Source organism: Microcaecilia unicolor, chromosome 1 (assembly GCF_901765095.1).
Source record: "Microcaecilia unicolor chromosome 1, aMicUni1.1, whole genome shotgun sequence".
In the NCBI taxonomy this organism is placed as follows: Eukaryota; Metazoa; Chordata; class Amphibia; order Gymnophiona; family Siphonopidae; genus Microcaecilia; species Microcaecilia unicolor.
Window position 1 is genome coordinate 770,909,334 of NC_044031.1, and position 18,831 is coordinate 770,928,164.

Sequence of the window (18,831 nt, forward strand, 5' to 3'; positions counted from 1 at the left end):
AAGCAGAGATTTGAAGATGGGTAGGGAGGGGGCTTGGCGTAGGGGTTGAGGAAGATTGTTCCAGGCATAGGGTGAGGCAAGGCAGAATGAGCGGAGCCTGGAGTTGGCAGTGGTGGAGAAGGGTACAGAAAGGAGGGATTTGTCCTGTGAGTGGAGGTTACGGGTGGGAACATAGGGGGAGATGAGGGTAGAGAGGTAGTGAGGAGCCGCAGACCGGGTGCATTTGTAGGTATGGAGGAGAAGCTTGAATTGTATACGGTAACTGATCGGAAGCCAGTGAAGTGACTTGAGGAGAGGGGTGATATGAGTATATCGGTTCTGGCGGAATATAAGACGTGCGGCAGCGTTCTGAACGGATTGAAGGGGGGATAGATGGCTAAGTGGGAGGCCGGTGAGGAGTAAGTAGCAGTAGTCAAGGCGAGAGGTAATGAGAGCGTGGACGAGAGTTCGTGTGGTGTGCTCAGAAAGGAAAGGGCGAATTTTGCTGATGTTGAAGAGGAAGAAACGACAGGTTTTGGCAGTCTGTTGAATATGTGCAGAGAAGGAGAGGGAGGAGTCAAAGATGACTCCGAGGTTGTGGGCAGATGGGACGGGGAGGATGAGGGTGTTATCAACTGAGATAGAGAGTGGAGGAAGAGGAGAAGTGGGTTTAGGTGGGAAGATGAGGAGCTCGGTTTTGGATATGTTCAGCTTCAGGTGGCGATTAGACATCCAGGCAGCAATGTCAGATAAGCAGGCCGATACCTTGGCCTGGGTCTCGGCGGTGATGTCTGGTGTGGAGAGATATAGCTGGGTGTCATCAGCATAAAGATGATACTGAAAACCATGAGATGAGATCAGTGAGCCTAGGGAAGAGGTGTAGATTGAGAAGAGAAGGTGTCCAAGGACAGATCCCTGGGGAACTCCAACAGATAGTGGGATGGGAGTGGAGGAAGATCCATGAGAGTGAACCCTGAAGGTGCGGTGGGAGAGATAAGAGGAGAACCAGGAGAGGACAGAACCTTGGAACCCAAACGAGGACAGTGTGGCAAGAAGTAAATCATGATTGACAGTGTCAAACGCCGCGGATAGATTGAGGAGGATGAGGATGGAATAGTGGCCTCTGGATTTGGCGAGGAGCAGGTCGTTGCAGACTTTGGTGAGTGCTGTTTCTGTTGAGTGTAGAGGGCGAAAACCGGATTGAAGTGGATCGAGGATGGCATGAGAGGAGAGAAAATCAAGGCAGCGACTGTGAACAGCGCGCTCAAGTATTTTGGAGAGGAAGGGTAGGAGAGAGATGAGGCGGTAGTTGGAGGGGCAGGTAGGGTCAAGTGATGTTTTTTTAGGAGGGGTGTGACTACGGCATGCTTGAAGGTGTCAGGGACAGTTGCAGTGGAGAGAGAGAGAGGTTAAGGATGCGACAGATGGAGGGGGTGACAGTTTGGGAGATGGTTTTAAGTAAGTTGGTGGGGATGGGATCGGAGGAACAGGTGGTGCATTTCGAGGAGGAAAGAAGGCGGGAGGTTTCATCCTCGGTGATCTCAGGAAAGGAGGAGAAAGAGGCCATGGTTGGTTGGTTGTTGGATGGGGCTACAGGCTGAAGAGGAGGTGGTGGCTTGGTAGTGAACTCAAGGTTGATGTTTTGCACCTTGTCGCGGAAGTAGTCAGCCAGTGATTGAGGAGAGAGTGAAGGGGGAGTGGGAGCGGGGGGCACTTTGAGGAGGGAGTTTTTCAGCCACTTGTTTGGAGAACCATATCGGCTTCCTTTTTCTCTTGCTTTTATTTACTTTCCTTACATAAAGGTTTGTGGCCCTATTTATAGCTTCTTTCAGCCTGGACCACTGTCCTTCCTCCCAGCCCATCAGCTCCTTCCTCAGGTATTCCCCCATTTTAGTAAAGTCAGCACGCTTGAAATCCAGGACTTTGAGTTTTGAGTGTCCGCCCTCCACTACAGCAGTCATATCAAACCAAACCGTTTGATGGTCACTGCTGCCCAGGTGGGCACCCACTCAGACATGTGACACGCTATCCCCATTTATGAGCACCAGATCCAGCGTCGCTCCCTCCCTCATGGGTTCCGTCACCATTTGTCTGAGCAAAACATTTTGGAAAGCATCCATGATCTGTCTACTTCTCTCCGATTCCGCCGATGGAACCTTCCAATCTACATCTGGCAGATTCAAATCTCGCAGCAACAGCACCTCCCTCTTCTTTCCTAACTTTTGAATATCCACGATCAGATCCCTATCTAGTTCCTCCAGTTGTGTCGGGGGTCTGTAGACAATACCTATGTGGACTGAGGTTCTGTCATCTTTTTTTAAGGTGATCCATATCGCTCCTTTTCCCCAGATCCCTGTCATTTCAGTCGCCGTGATATCATTTCTCACATACAGAGCTACTCCTCCACCTTTACGAACCTCTCTATCCTTCCTAAATAGATTATAGCCTGGTATGTTTGCATCCCATTCATGGCAACCATTTAGCCACGTCTCTGTGATTGCAACAATGTCTAAGTCTGCCTCCACCATCAGGGCTTGAACTTTATTGCTTAGACTGCGAGCATTTGTGGTCATCGCATTCCATCTACATTTCCTGGTATGTCAAAGTCGTTAACTCGCGACAGGATTGTGAAAAATTGCAGAAGGACCTTACGAGACTGGGAGACTGGGCGGCTAAATGGCAGATGACGTTTAATGTGAGCAAGTGCAAGGTGATGCATGTGGGAAAAAAGAACCCGAAGTATAGCTACGTCATGCAAGGTTCCACGTTAGGAGTTACGGACCAAGAAAGGGATTTGGGTGTCGTCGTCGATAATACACTGAAACCTTCTGCTCGGTGTGCTGCTGCGGCTAGGAAAGCGAATAGAATGTTGGGTATTATTAGGAAAGGTATGGAAAACAGGTGTGAGGATGTTATAATGTCGTTATATCGCTCCATGGTGCGACTGCACCTTGAGTATTGTGTTCAATTCTGGTCGCCGCATCTCAAGAAAGATATAGTGGAATTGGAAAAGGTGCAGCGAAGAGCGACTAAAATGATAGCGGGAATGGGACGACTTCCCTATGAAGAAAGACTAAGGAGGCTAGGGCTTTTCAGCTTGGAGAAGAGACAGCTGAGGGGAGACATGATAGAGGTATATAAAATAATGAGTGGAGTGGAACAGGTGGATGTGAAGCGTCTGTTCACGCTTTCCGAAAATACTAGGACTAGGGGGCATGTGATGAAACTACAGTGTAGTAAATTTAAAACAAATCGGAGAAAATGTTTCTTCACCCAACGCGTAATTAAACTCTGGAATTCATTCCCGGAGAACGTGGTAAAGGCGGTTAGCTTGGCAGAGTTTAAAAAGTGGTTAGACTGTTTCCTAAAGGATAAGTCCATAAACCGCTACTAAATGGACTTGGGAAAAATCCACAATTCCAGGAATAACATCTATAGAATGTTTGTACGTTTAGGAAGTTTGCCAGGTGCCCTTGACCTGGATTGGCCGCTGTCGTGGACAGGGTGCTGGGCTCGATGGACCCTTGGTCTTTTCCCAGTATGGCATTACTTATGAACTTATAAAGGTGTTCGCCAATTCCGGTTATAAACAAATACAGTAATGTTGTGGTAGAATAAGGTTCGTGTGTACAGACACAGTCGATCAAGTCTGTCATGTATCCCGGGGCTTCACCGTAGATAATTTTGTGAACCATGGTGCAGAGTTTGAAAGCAATGCATTCTTTGATTGGGAGCCAGTGTAATGTTTCCCGGAGGGGTTTTGCGCTGTCAAATCGCATTTTACCAAATATAAGTCCAGCTGCGGTGTTCTGAGCGGTCTGAAGTTTCTTTAAGATTTGTTCTTTGCATCCCGCATAAATTCCATTACAGTAGTCTGCATGGCTTAGTACCATAGATTGTATCAGGTTGCGAAAGGTTTCCCTTGGAAAGAATTGTTTCACGAGTTTAAGTTTCCACATTGAGTGGAACATTTTCTTTGTAGTGGATGTCACTTGGCTCTCTAGTGTTAGGTTGCGGTCCAAGGTTACACCGAGGATTTTTAGGCTGTCTGAGATTGGGAGGGTGTGATCTGGAGTGTCGATACTTGTGGGGTTGCCCGCATTGTGTTGGGATGATAGGATGAGACAGTGTGTTTTTTCTTTATTGAGTTTTAGTTGATTTCGTTGGTCATGTTAGTTTTGTAAATTATGAAATCATCAGTGTAGATGGAAGGGTTAAGACCTTGGTTGGATAAGTTCTTGGCTAGTGGGGTCATCATTAGGTTGAAGAGGATTGGTGATAGTGGTGATCCTTGTAGTACTCCACAGTCTGTGTTCCACGGCTGGTGGTGTGTTTGAGTTCGATAATACTTGATATGTTCTTGTGATTAGGAAACCCTTGAACCAGCTAATTATATTTCCACCAATCCCGAACTTGTCTAGTAGCCTTATTAGTATATTGTGGTTTACCATGTCGAGTGCACTAGACATGTCGAATTGGAGGAGAAGGATCTTTTTGCCCATTGCTATTTCCTGCTTGAACTTGGCTAGGAGAGTGAGTAGTACTGTTTCCGTGCTGTGGAGGGGGCGAAAACCGGACTGTGATTCGTGTAATATTGAGTGTTTGTTTATATATTTTGTGAGTTGTTTGGATACCATGCTTTCTATCAGTTAACTGCTAATGGGATAGATGGTACTGGTCGGTAATTGGTGATTTCATTTGATTTTTTTTCTTGGTATCTTTTGGTATCGGCTGAAGTAGTATATTGCCATTTTCCTTCGGGAACAGACCATGCTGAAGTATGTAGTTTAGGTGGGATGTGAGGTCTGCTATGAAGCGGTCAGGGACGGATTTCATTAGGTAGCTGGGACAGGTATCTGATTTACAGTGAGTATTGGAGAACCTGCTAATTGCTTGGGTAACTGTTTCGACGGTAAGGAGGGCGAAGTTTAGCCAGGTTCGGTCAGCCGGGTGTTCTCCGATGGTTGGGTCCAACTCATTGAGGAAGTTTTCAATGTCAGTGTTGTCCTGAGGTAACGTGTTGCATAGGTTGGCAAGTTTATCTGCAGATGGGATGTCTGTATTTGTTGTGGTGACCAAATTGGTGTCTAGGAGTTTGTTCACGAGATGATATAGTTTCTTCATGTCTTTGTAATCTGTCCCTACTTTAGTTTTATAGTACGATCTTTTGGACTTATTGCATATTTGTATTTTCTTTGGATTTGTTTCCATGCGTTGAGTGTGTGTTCATCTTTTGTTTTATTCCATGCTCGTTCGAATTTCCTGGATTGTGTTTTTAGCTTTTTCAGTTCATCATTGAACCATGGTATCGAGTTATGCTTACGTGTTCTTGTTCGTATGGGTGCTATTTCATCTAGTATGCTTTTGCATCTTTTATCCCATTCTGTGAAGTAGTATGCGAAGTCTGTTTGTGCTGTCCATTCGTTATTTTATATCAGTTGCCAGAATGTGTTCGTGTCTATTTGTTCTTTGCATCTTGTGTTGTAGGATGTATGTTAGCATCATAGCAGCATGGAGAATTTAAAACATTATCACTCACCAGTCTGTCTCCTTCCCTTCCATAATCCAGCATCCCTGTCCTTCCCTATCTCTCAACTCCCCCTCACAGTGGTGTCCAGCATTTCTTTCCTTCCCTATTTCCCTTGTCCCCAGCCCGTCTGTAGTCTCCAGCCTCTCTCTACTGTCTTCTACCCGTGAGGTGTTCAGTTTCTTTCCTCCCTTCCCCTGGGGCTGCAAGGCGATATTTAGCATTTACGAAAGGCATATCACAGTAGGCCATATGGGGCCTTGAGCATGTGTGTATGTTCCCGCCTCCTCCAGAAACTTCCTGTTTCAGAGGGAATAGTGTAGAAATGTACTGTAGTTTATGCCCTGTAAGGTCCAGCTTGACCAGGTCTAAGGATCTGAAGTATTGATTAAAAATAGATGGCTTAATTAAGTTCCCATGGTGTCAGCAGTCTGGCCAGCTGCAGGCAATCATATGCTGGAGAGATAAGTGGTTAATAGCAAACAAGACAAAGGGATGGTCTGAAGAAAATCTCTAGGGTATGGTGTGTAAGGAGGTGGAGCAATCCAGGTGGTTAGAACGGAATGAGCTGAATATGCAAAATGACATGTACACATGTTTATGCAGGGGGGAAGCAGATGTGGAGCAGGTGAGTGGAAAAGCAACGTTCATGCAGTGATCATGCTGTGAAGCCAACCAGTGACCATGGAGGAAAACTATAAACAAGAGTTTGGTAGGCTGGTTGGTGGAAGTTATGTTAACTGGGACATGATACCACAAAGTCATATGTTATAGTAACAGAGTCATGTGATATGGTCACGTACACACAGATAAACATATAAAAGGAATGGTTTGTTACTAGAGAAACAAGAATCTTGCTAGCACTACATAGCACTTTTGCTCCAGGCTGGTAATTCCTCCCGCAGGAACAAGGAAAGAAAATGGCTTTTTTTGTATATATATTACTTATGAATGGCAAAACAGTAATTAGATGTCTATTTTCCTATTTGTAATAAATAGGCTTCTATGATAAATTTTTGATTGGCTAATGGTGTATCTCTTCCTGTGATCTGTAGTCCAGATTTTTTTATCCAGGGAATAAGTGTCTGAAAGTTTAGCCTTGCATCTGGCAGCCTGTCTGATAAGGAATTATAGGTATAAGGCGAAACAACAGGAGCCAGCAGGCCTAGCATGGGCAGATGCTCGAGGTCCTGTACCAGCTGGCTGTGATGCGTCTTCTGTAAATTCTGTGTCATGTCGCTGCCCAGGGGAAGGGAGCATAAGAAACTGAACAACACACGGGAGAGGGAGAGAAGGAAAATGTTGGGAGCCTAACCCCTATGATGCTGTATTTTTCAAGGGCAGTGTCCTCATCTCATGTAGACTTTTGAGTTCTGTACTGAGAAAGTGGATGTATTCTGTGTCTTCTGCTGCTTTACTAGTTTCTTTGATCTTGCAGAGAGATGCCAAGGGGCAGTATCTGTTTGACCTGCTTTGCCATCACCTGAATCTGCTGGAGAAGGATTACTTTGGACTTCGCTTTGTGGATCCTGACAAGCAGCGAGTGAGTGTTTCCAGGACTGCTGTGAGTGAACTGGGATGGGGAAGAGGTGCTGATAGATTCAACAAAAGATTTTTGGGGAATTTCCAATACACGGTCCCCTCCAACGGTTTAAATATTTATGTTATCAACGGCAGCTCAAATAGTCTTCAAACAGTCTCCAAATCATCAATTCATGGGCGGATGCATTTCAATTAAAACTCAACACAGAAAAAACACAATGCCTCATCCTCTCATCACAATACAACACGTACAACCCCACCACCATAAATACCCCAGAGTACACTCTTCCTGTTTCAGAAACCGTGAAAATCCTCAGAGTCACACTTGACTGAAATCTCACTCTAGAAATCCAAGCGAAAAACACAACAAAGAAAATGTTCCATTCAATGTGGAAACTCAAAAGAGTAAAACCTTTCTTCCCAAGGGCAACATTCCGCAGCCTGGTACAATCAATTGTACTAAGCCACCTAGATTACTGTAATGCAATCTATGCCGGATGCAAAGAACAAATCCTTAAGAAACTCCAAACTGCACAAAACACAGCAGCCAGACTCATTTTTGGAAAAACAAAATACGAAAGCGTCAAACCCTTAAGAGAAAAATTACACTGGCTCCCAATTAAAGAACGTATTGCGTTCAAAATCTGCACCCTGGTACACAAAATTATTCACGTCGAAGCTCCAGTCTACATGACAGGCCTCATAGACTTACCAACCAGGAACACAAAAAGGTCAGCACGAACATTCCTGAACCTCCACTACCCTAGCTGCAGGGGACTAAAATATAAATCAACGTATTCATCCAGCTTCTCATACATATGCACGCAATTATGGAATGCACTACCAATTGCCATAAAATCAATGCATGACCTAACAAACTTTCGGAAATTACTAAAAACCAACCTGTTCAGAAAGGCATACCACAATTGATCCATCCTAAATACCAGACAACGAAACCGATACTAGAAATAGACAAAATGAACTTTCAGTACTTGACTACTTCACCTACTTTGTCAATTACTGAACTTGAACGCAATACCACTTGATTTCTTAATTCCAGAAAAAAAATCTGTAACACTTGACTGTTTAATTTACTTTTGTCATGTACGAATTTTACTACAATACCACTCTGTATTTGTTGATCTGGAATTGGTGATCACCATTACGATACATTGTAAGCCACATTGAGCCTGCAAATGGGTGGGAAAATGTGGGATACAAATGCAACAAATAAAAAAATAAATCAAACACCATATCTTGTGTTTAGTGCTCAGTTATTCCAATGGAGAGCTTAGATGCCACTATCATTGCACCAGACTGGCTGAATTATCTTTTTAATTTGCTGTTTCAAAGATAGAAAGAGCTGTTACTTATCTGATTAAAACAACTTCTTTGGGGGGGTGGGGGGGGGGGGGTCACGTGATGCCTGCCTCCTAAGCAGCAGCAGCAGGGACAGGAGCTCCTCTGAAAATCTGCACATAGCTGCTATTTCCCTGGGTCCTTACTGTCTATTTCATTCACCAGTTTGTAACTCTGACTTTGCAAGCAGCTTGGGTGCTGATAGGTGAGCAGTAGCTCAAGGTGAAGGAATGCCCACAAGGAACCAGAGAGGCCTGAAAGACCTTCCCAGAGTAAGCGTGCCTAAGATGGCGGACGCCAAGTGACAGAGGCAATGAACATGTTGCAGCCCGTCAACTGGGTGCAAGAAATATCACGCAGTCTGAACAAAATTCAATCCGCTGTGGATGAGATTAATGAGAAATTTGATTCACATGCTTAGTCAGCCATATTATAATTTCCTCAGGTACCTCTGATAACAGATATGAGGGTCATTTGTCCAAGATACAAGGTTTTCTTGATAGTCTAACCACAATTTTTTTGATCAGCTGAAAAGTAACCTCAAACTACCTCATGTTCTATCTGCAGGATGGCAATTAAAATCCTATAAACCAGGGATCAATACATCTATCTTAACCTCAGAAAATGATTTTTTTTAAATCTTATATACCTTAGTCTCAAAAAAACTTAGCTTGCAAAGATCTTAAAAAGAGTTAGATCTTTGAATGTCTTGATCATATAAATCCTTTTTAGCCTGTGAAATCATCCATTTGCATTTCTTGATCTCATTTCTCCAAGTCATCCTATATAATAATTCTCACCTCCAACGTTCTATGCGTCTTGCTGCCTGTGTTCATGACTTTGGAGTTGGTCCGCTAGGCTCTGTAGCACAGGCTGACGTCAGCAAACACATTGTGACGTCAACATCAGAACCCAGGGTAAAAAAAAAAACATGCCTCATAGTTGATCCAACCCCCCCCCCCCCCAAACTGCCATACAACTTGACAGTAACACAAAAAAAAAAGGCTTGAGCCTGCCTGTTTCCACTGACGCGCTCAACAGCCGCCCTCCCGAAACACCTGGGAGGAGGTGCAGCATGACCCCTCCCCTCTCGGCGCATCAACTCCCCCCCCCTCGGCGCATCACCCAAGCCCCCCCCCCCCCCAGAGTGCATTCTTGCCTGCCGTGTGCATGCTGCTGGGGGGTGTCAGTTCCGCTGGTTCTCTGCTCCCTCTGCCCTGTTCTGGGGCAGGGAGCAGGGAACCAGTGGAGCCGACACCCCCCCAGCGGCGTGCACCCGGGGCGGACCGCCCCCACCGCCCCGCCCTTGCTATGCCACTGGTCAAGGGGGAGATGCTGGATAGAGGATAGGAAAGAAAGGAAATATGCTTGCTCAGGGAGAGAAGGGTAGATAGTAGACATGGTGGGAGTAGGGTGACAGAAGGGAGATGCTGAATTGGGATGGGGAAGAGAGAGGGAGGGGGGACCCTGAAACTCGGAGGGAGGGAGGGACCTTGAACTTCAGAGGGAGGGAGGGGGGAACCTCGAACTCGGAGGGAGGGGGGGACTCTTGAACTCGGGGGAGGGAGGGGATGACCCTGGCACTCGAAGGGAGGGAGGGGGGGCCCCTGGCACACACTCTCATTCTCACACACACACACTCTCTCTCTCTCAAAGACACACTCGCACCCAGTCTCAATCTCTCTCTGTCACACACATACACTCACACATTCACTCTCTCTCTCTCTCACACAGTCACTTGCACACACACTCTCTCAAACATACACACTCCAAGGAAAACCTTGCTAGCGCCCGTTTCATTTGTGTCAGAAACGGGCCTTTTTTACTAGTCATATATATTTGACTATTCTTGCTTTTCCTCCATTCTCATTCTGTTCATTATGCCAAAAATTATCAAGAGTATGTTGCTTTTTCTTTCTAAAAGGGGCCATTTCCTCCAATAATGGACAGATTGTATCATCTCAGGCTTTAGAAGATTCAACTGAATGTTCCTTCTTTAAACTGTAAGCTACTTTTTGCCAAAATTGTGATACATTCAATTTTTTGCCATTGTAACTTAACCAATTATTATTCTTTAATTTTTATTTTATTTTTTTAAGATTGAAAATTTTCAAATAAAATGAAAGGAAAAAAGTGATCAGACCATATTAAAGCGTCCAGCTGATGATCCAAAGAGATAGCTTTTGAGTCAACATAATAAGCCACAAAATCTGACTTATGACCCTGAATGTGAGTAGATATATCTGGATCTAAAATAAAATTTAGTGATATTAGAAATTGCTTACATTGCTTTACATAAGGAACATTATTGTTCTCCAAATGCAAATTTAAATCACCTAATATCACCAAATTTGTAAACTGGATAGAGTATAAAGATAGTAATTCAAAATGTTTCTGCTGAGATGTCAACCAGCTTTTAAGGGGTTTGTATAGTAAAACTAAACCTAAAGTATCTTTCTTAGTACAATTTAAAAGTTGACATAACATTATTTCCAAATATTCATCACAGTATACTTACACTAATAATTCCAGTTCACCTCCTTTTCTACCATTCCTAGGGCAATTAATAACTTTGTATCCATTTGAACACAAAGAGATTTCACATGCGGACTATGAAATATTGCAGGAAGACCTTAGGAAACGGAAGACTGGGCATCCAAATGGCAGATGAAATTTAATGTGGACAAAATGCAAGGTGATGCACATTGGAAAGAATAATCCAAATCATAGTTACCTGATGATAGGGTCCACCTTGGGGGTCAGCAGTCAAGAAAAAGATCTAGGTGTCGTCATAGAAATCTTCTGCTCAATGCGCGGTGGCACAAAAAAAGCAAACAGGATACTAGAAATCATTAGGAAAGGGATGGTGAATAAGATCAAAAATACTATAATGCCTTTGTATCTATCCATGATGCATCTGCACCTTGAGTATTATGTTCGGTTCTGGTCGCCATATCTCAAAAAAGATATAGCGGAATTAGAAAAGGTTCAAAGAAGAACAACCAAAATGATAAAGGGGGTGGAACTCCTCCCATATGAGGAAAGACTAAAGAGGTTAGGGTCTTCAGCTTGGAAAAGAGACTGGTGAGGGGAGATATGATTGAGGTCTACAAAATCCTGAGTGGTGTAGAATGAGTAGAAGTAAATCGATTTTTTTACTCGTTCCAAAAGTACAAAGACTAGGGGACACTCGAGGAAGTTACATGGAAATATTTTTAAAACAAATAGGGGGAAATATTTTTTCACTCAACGAATAGTTTAAGCTCTGGAACTCTTTGCCGGAGGATGTAGTAACAGCGGTTAGCGTATCTGGGTTTTAAAAAGTTTGGACAAATTCCTGGAGGAAGAGTCCATAGTCTGCTATTGAGACAGACATGGGACACAACTGCTTGCCCTGGGATTTGTAGTATGGAATGTTGCTATTCTGTAGGGTTGCAGAATCTTGCTATTCTTTGAGATTCTTCATGCAATCTTGCTATTCATTATGATTCCGGAATCTTGTTACTCTTTGGGTTGTCACGATTTGGGTTTCTGCCAGCTACTTGTAACCTGGCTTGGTCACTGTTGAAAACAGGATACTGGGCCAAATGTACCATTGGTCTGACCAAGTATGGCTACTCTTATGTTCTAATTAACATCCTGAATCCAAGTCTCAGAAATAAAAACCTGTCCTGGACCATTATCCGCTGTAAAATCCCTAACAACCTATACTTTCCCACAAATCGATCTAGCATTGAAGTATGAACATTCTGTGACCTCATAATCTAAAAAATAATCTTCACTCTCTGTCTCAGGAACCTGTACTAAAATACGATTATAGTTTTGCTTATTCCTATAAGTTTGCGATGTCCGTTCCTTTTGTCTATTATGTAACAGTGTTGGTATTACTTGTGGACAAATTTGTATACAATCTAATAAGTTGTTGTAACTTCCTATATCATTAAAATTCCAAAAACATCTTGGCCAGTTGCCAATTGAAAAAATTAATGCTGCAGCATTGTGATTTATCTCTCCCTAAATATATCCACCCACAGAGGCCAAAGACGAGCATAATATCAACAAAACATTTTTACAACTTTCTTCAAAACTTCTTCTTAAGAGCAAAACAAAATAGTTGCACTAAACTCTGTGAGGTAAGTCTTTAGAAAGACAATTGGCTTTTCCACTTTTCAAAGGTGACATGATTCAAACAGGGGTTACAGTTTGGTATCTTTGCAAGAAGAAATACAAAGCAATCTAGTATGTTGCTTTCCACATGACGTACAAATAGACATACTGAGTCAGACCAGTGGTCCATCCAGCCTAGTATCCTGTTTTCAACAGTGGCCAATCCAGGTCACAAGTACCTGACAGAAACTCAATTAGTAGCACCATTCCATGGTACCAATCCCAGGGCAAGCAGTGGCTTCCCTATGTCTCAGTAACAGACTATGGACTTTTCCTCCAGTAAGTTGTCCAAACCTTTTTTTAAACCCTGATACACTAACCACTGTTACCACATCCTCCAGCAACAAGATCCACTGCTTAACTATTTCTTGAGCGAAAAAATATTTCCTCCTATTTGTTTTAAAAGAATTTCCATGCCTGACGTAGTCTGTTTTACTGATCTAACTATTTTTACTCCATTTCTGGGCTTAGTTCTAAAGAGTGCGTGCATGCATCATAGTTCCTGTTGTTGGGGGTATGTACGTATTCCTATCTGTGTATCCATCCCAGGCACATTAAGGTTGTGCAATGGAGTTGAGCTGAGCATTATGTGGCAATGAAAGAACTTGATGTCAGTGGAGGTCCCAAATTCCCACTGACGTGGGGGCTCCCTTGGCAGCAGTAATGCAGATTGAGACCTCAGGAGGTCAGGAATGTAGGTGTGAGGTAGTTTATAGGACAAAAAAGTGGGTTTTTCAGCCTGTAAAATGGTATTATTTCTTGAAGTGTATTTCTCCAGTTTGGCTGCAGGTGGTGTATGTTTATGTTTAAAGCTGTTACAGAGAACTGGCTGTTCATTCTTTATTTAACACAGATAAGAGGTAACCTGCAGTGATGTGGCCAGCTGCTTTTAAAAGTTGTTGTTCTGGGCTCTGATTGGCACAGGAGCTCAATTCATCTAGGGTGTACTGGCGTTTGCTCCAGTCTTAGCCAGGGGAAAAACAGAGAGGGATTTCTTTGCTGAGGCCCTGTGAATATTAATTTTGATAACCTATGAGCAACTATATGTCCTGATCTCCCCAGGTACTATTTAGATAGTAAACAAGTTTTTAGAAAGTTTTATAATTGATCCACATTTAGTTATCTGTTATTGTTTGCTGATTGCACCTTTTCTATTCACTGTTCTATTTTTTTTTTCATGACAAGAAACATTTTTAGTTTATTGCCGCTGCTTGTCTGGACTGACTAAGAATCCTGATGGTTTGTGTGTTGGGTCTATGAGTGCTTCCTAGGAACTGTGGGACCTCTGGGAGTGTGGCCCCAGTAACCTAGAAATCACTGGGGATAGTTTGAGAGTGGGAGACTTGCCCAGAGGCAGTTGGGACCCAGTCAGTGGGAGGAGGGTACTCATGTAGAGCACAAGCAGCAGGTGCTAGCAGACCTGATCTGTGCTGGGGATAGACGTAGCTGTAGGGTAGCCCCAGGCATGTGGCTAGACGTTTCTGATCTCATCAGGCCATTTAAGGAGTCAGAGAACCCACAGGAGGGCAGTATAAAAAGCCTGGGATTAGAAAGAGTCAAGGAGACCCAGAGTTAAGATGAAGGGAACCTTCAGTTTGGATCCTGGGACTGCTAAGGGCAGCCAAGAAGTTTGAAGCTTAACCTGCAAAGTAGGGCAGGATTCTTTATACGGTACTAGAAACTGCTTCGAAAACCTTTTTGATACTGAATTGTTGACCTGTTAAGGAGCCAGACCTCTCTTGTGGTTGCACTGAGTAGTCTCTGGGTTGAACCTGAATTAACAGCTTGAGAAAGAAAGACAGAAGTGTTGCATATTTACTTACCTGTACTTTCCTGCACAATTTATATTATCCATTTTATGTATGTAAAACATGCTTTATAAAGTTCCCCTACATTTCTATGATCTACCTAGTCTGACTAACATTCTCCCTAAATGGTTTACTTTGGCTTACAGTTGCTGCTTATGTCCAATTTAAGCCATTATTCTTACATTTATTTATTTCAAAGGTCTATTCTGTACACTCCTGCGTTACATACACAGTACTAAAATACATCACAAACATAAGTACATAGGTATTGCCACACTAGGACAGACCAAAGGACTATCAAGCCCAGCAATCCTGTTTCCAATAGTGGTCAATCCAGGTCACAAGTACCTGGCAAGATCCTGAAAAAGTTCAATACATTTTATACTGCTTATCCAGAAATAGCAGTGAATTTTCCCCAAGTCATAAGTACTTAAGTAATGCCACACTGGGAAAAGACCAAGGGTCCATCGAGCCCAGCATCCTGTCCACGACAGCGGCCAATCCAGGCCAAGGGCACCTGGCAAACTTCCCAAACGTACAAACATTCTATACATGTTATTCCTGGAATTGTGGATTTTTCCCAAGCGGTTTATGGACTTGTCCTTTAGGAAACCGTCTAACCCCTTTTCAAAACTCTGCCAAGCTAACTGCCTTCACCACGTTCTCCGGCAACGAATTCCAGAGTTTAATTACTACCACTACTATTTAGCATTTCTGTAGCGCTACAATGCGTACGCAGCACTGCACAAATATAGAAGAAAGACAGTCCCTGCTCAAAGAGCTTACAATGTAAGACAAAAAATAAAGTAATCAAATCAATTAATGTGTACAGGAAGGAGGAGAGGAGGGTAGGTGGAGGCGAGTGGTTACAAGTGGTTACAAGTCAAAAGCAATGTTAAAGAGGTGGGCTTTCAGTCTAGATTTAAAGGTGGCCAAGGATGGGGCAAGACGTAGGGGCTCAGGAAGTTTATTCCAGGTGTAGGGTGTAGCGAGACAGAAGGTGCGAAGTCTGGAGTTGGCAGTAGTGGAGAAGGGAACAGATAAGAAGATTTATCCATGGAGCGGAGTGCACGGGAAGGGGTGTAGGGAAGGACGAGTGTGGAGAGATACTGGGGAGCAGCAGAGTGAGTACATTTATAGGTTAGTAGAAGAAGTTTGAACAGGATACGAAAACGGATAGGGAGCCAGTGAAGCGACTTGAGGAGAGGGGTAGTATGAGTAAAGCGGCCCTGGCGGAAGACGAGACGGGCAGCAGAGTTTTGAACCAATTGGAGGGGGGAGAGGTGACTAAGTGGGAGGCCAGCAAGAAGCAGATTGCAGTAGTCTAAACGAGAGGTGATAAGGGTGTGGATGAGGGTTTTGGTAGAGTGCTCGGAAAGAAAGGGGCAGATTATACGGATGTTGTAAAGAAAGAAACGACAGGTCTTGGCGATCTGCTGGATATGAGCAGAGAAGGAGAGAGAAGAGTCAAAGATGACCCCAAGGTTTCGAGCTGAGGAGACAGGGAGAATGAGAGAGCCATCAACAGAAATAGAAAACGGGGGGAGTGGGGAGGTGGGTTTGGGGGGAAAAATGAGAAGCTCGGTTTTGGTCATGTTTAATTTCAGGTGGCGTTGAGACATCCAGACAGCAATGTCAGACAAGCACGCTGAAATTTTGGTTTGGATGCAAGGTATCAGGGGTAGAAAGGTAGATTTGGGAGTCATCAGCATAGAGATGGTAGGAAAAGCCATGGGATGAGATTAATGAACCAAGGGAAGAAGTGTAGATAGAAAAGAGGAGGGGACCAAGAACAGAACCCTGAGGTACGCTGACAGACAGAGGGATAGAAGTAGAAGAGGATCCACCAGAGTGAACACTGAAGGTGCGGAGGGAGAGGTAGGAAGAGAACCAGGAAAGGACAGAGCCCTGGAATCCAAGTGAGGACAGGGTATCGAGGAGTATGCTGTGATCGACAGTGTCAAAAGCAGTGGAAAGATCAAGAAGAATGAGAATGGAATAGAGACCTCTGGATTTAGCCAGTAATAGGTCATTGGAGACTTTAGTAAGCGCAGATTCGGTTGAATGGAGAGGTCGAAAACCAGATTGTAGTGGGTCAAGAATAGCATGTGAGGAGAGAAAATCAAGGCAGCGGTGGTGAACAGCACGCTCAAGTAATTTGGAGAGAAAAGGGAGGAGGGAGATGGGTCGGTAATTAGAGGGACAAGTAGGGTTGAGTAAAGGCTTCTTAAGGAGAGGTGTGACCACAGCATGTTTAAAGGCAGTAGGGACAGTCGCAGTGGAAAGTGAGAGGTGGAGTGGAATGTGACAGATAAAAGGAATAAGAGCAGGTGAGATGGCATTAAGAAGGTGAGTGGGAATGGGATCAGAGGAACAGGTGGTACATTTTGAGGAAGAAAGGAGAAGTGTAGTTTCCTCTATAGTAACTTCAGGAAAGGAGGAAAAGGAATGAGGGGAAGGAGAGAGAGGGGAACAGACTAGTGGAGGGAGAGGTGGCGAGGTAGAGAATTCAAGGTTTATCTTTTGAACATTGTCGTGAAAGAATTCAGCAAGGGTCTGAGGAAATAATGAAGGGGGAGTTGGGGGAGGGGGCACCTTGAGGAGAGAGTTCAATGTGGTGAAGAGAAGTCGAGGGTTAGAGCCAAGAGAGTTGGTCAGTTGGATATAATAATCCTGTTTGTGTTGCATTCTCGAGGGCCTTGGCATTCTGTCAGGTCCTCGAGGCAGGACTGGAGTTCGTGAGCCCTTGGGCCACTGCCGAGGAGCGACAGCGGCAGGCAAGACCACCTCGGGACTGGAAACACAGAAGAGCAGTACTGGAACTCTGGACTGAAGTAGTACGAGGCAGGCAACTAGAACAGATGAGACAGGAACAGCTTCACCTGCACCTAGCCACCGTTCCTCCGGAGTTGAACTCCGAAGTGCAGGCGGCCGGCAGGACTTGCAGGATAAGGCAGGAACTGAAGATCCAGAGGACCCACCCTGGGTCTGGGATACACAAGGGAGTCTAGACTAGGAACTACACTCAGACAGTGTGCTGCTGCACAGCCACTAGCAAGACCCAGAAGACAGACCAAGGAACACAAGGCGTACAGAAGCTAGCAGGAGCAAGGACTAGGGCAGCATACACACTAGGCAGAACGGGGATCCGGGAAAACCCTCTAGCTAGGAGGAGACAGGATACAGGAATAATCACCCAGGAAATACACACTAGCTAGACAGATACAGGATTCAGGATATACATACAGGATATACAAGCAGGGTAGGCACACAGGCAAGGCAGGACTCAGGGTAAAGAGAGCAAACCAGGAATAACAGGCCAAGGGTCTTGGGCAGGCAGCACAGCAAACAGAGTAACCAGGAAGAATAGGCCAAGGGTCTGAAGCCACAGCAGTTCCACACACTAACTGGGGAACCCACAAAGGCTGAGGCTTCGCATACAGACAGAGAACAAACCCGGACAAAGGCTTCACCCCAACCCAGGGTAAGCCAGGAACAGAGGCTTCACCCCAACACAGGGAAAGCCTGGAACAGAGGCTTCACCCCAAACACAGGGTAAGCCAGGAACAGAGGCTTCACCCCAAACACAGGGTAAGCCAGAAAGGACCCGCAGTCCACAGACAGACAGTGGCAGGGAAGACCCCCCCACGGAAGGACAACAGAGACACAGAAAGAAACTGGGCTGGAACCCAGAGAGAGGCTAAGCAGTAGTGCAGCAGACACTTACTAACCTGACCTGGCCTAAGAGCATAACACTTCATGCAAAGGCGCTGACTGCAAGCACAGCACTTCCTTATGAAGGCTCTCACTGATGAGTCACCAGCAGTAGGGCAGAAGCAGGAAGTACACAGACCCCAAAAAGAGGCTTGACACACATAGGAAGTGAGCCCACAGGAAAGACAAGCAGGAGCCATCTTGGAAGCTGGCACAGAGCCGGTGGCAGCCATCTTAGATGCTGGCTCCCTAGAGAGGCATAGCCCACACAGGTGAGGTCTAGTGAAGCAATCAGCACAGAGACTAGAGACAAGACAAACACAGACAGAAGCCAGCAGAGCTGCTGACCCCCAGAAAGAAGGTAAGGCTGAGGGTGGTCACGGCCTCAGACGTGACAGTTTGGCGCGTAAAAGAGCAGATTGGAAGGAGGTCAGCATGAACTTAAAGTGTAAGAAATCAGCAAGTGCCCAAGATTTCCGCCAGAGACGTTCGGCGGAGCGGGTACAGGAACGTAGGTAGCAGATATTAGAAGTCAGCCAAGGTTGGGGTTTTGTACGCCTTATAGGGCGGGTCATCAAAGGTGCAAGAGTGTCTAAGGCAGAGGTTAGAGTATTGTTGTAAGAAGAAACAGCCTCGTTGACAGACGTGGATGGTGCCACAGTAGAGAGGAGGTTTGAAACATGGGAGGATAGAGATGAAGGATCAATATCGTGAAGATTCCTAGATAAATTAGAT

At 44.7% G+C, this 18,831-nt stretch overlaps 1 protein-coding gene across 2 annotated transcripts in view; it reads left to right on the plus strand.

Annotated features, from left to right (window-relative positions):
- Positions 1–18,831, plus strand: part of FRMD5 (FERM domain containing 5) — a 269,594-nt gene that overhangs the window by 83,421 nt on the left and 167,342 nt on the right. The window contains exon 2 of one of the 2 annotated variants that reach the window (XM_030190473.1): positions 6,945–7,049. The exons of the other annotated variant lie outside the window; for it this stretch is intronic. Coding sequence (XP_030046333.1) covers positions 6,945–7,049 — 105 coding nt within the window. The remainder of the gene's footprint in view (positions 1–6,944; positions 7,050–18,831) is intronic. 2 annotated transcript variants of the gene reach the window in all.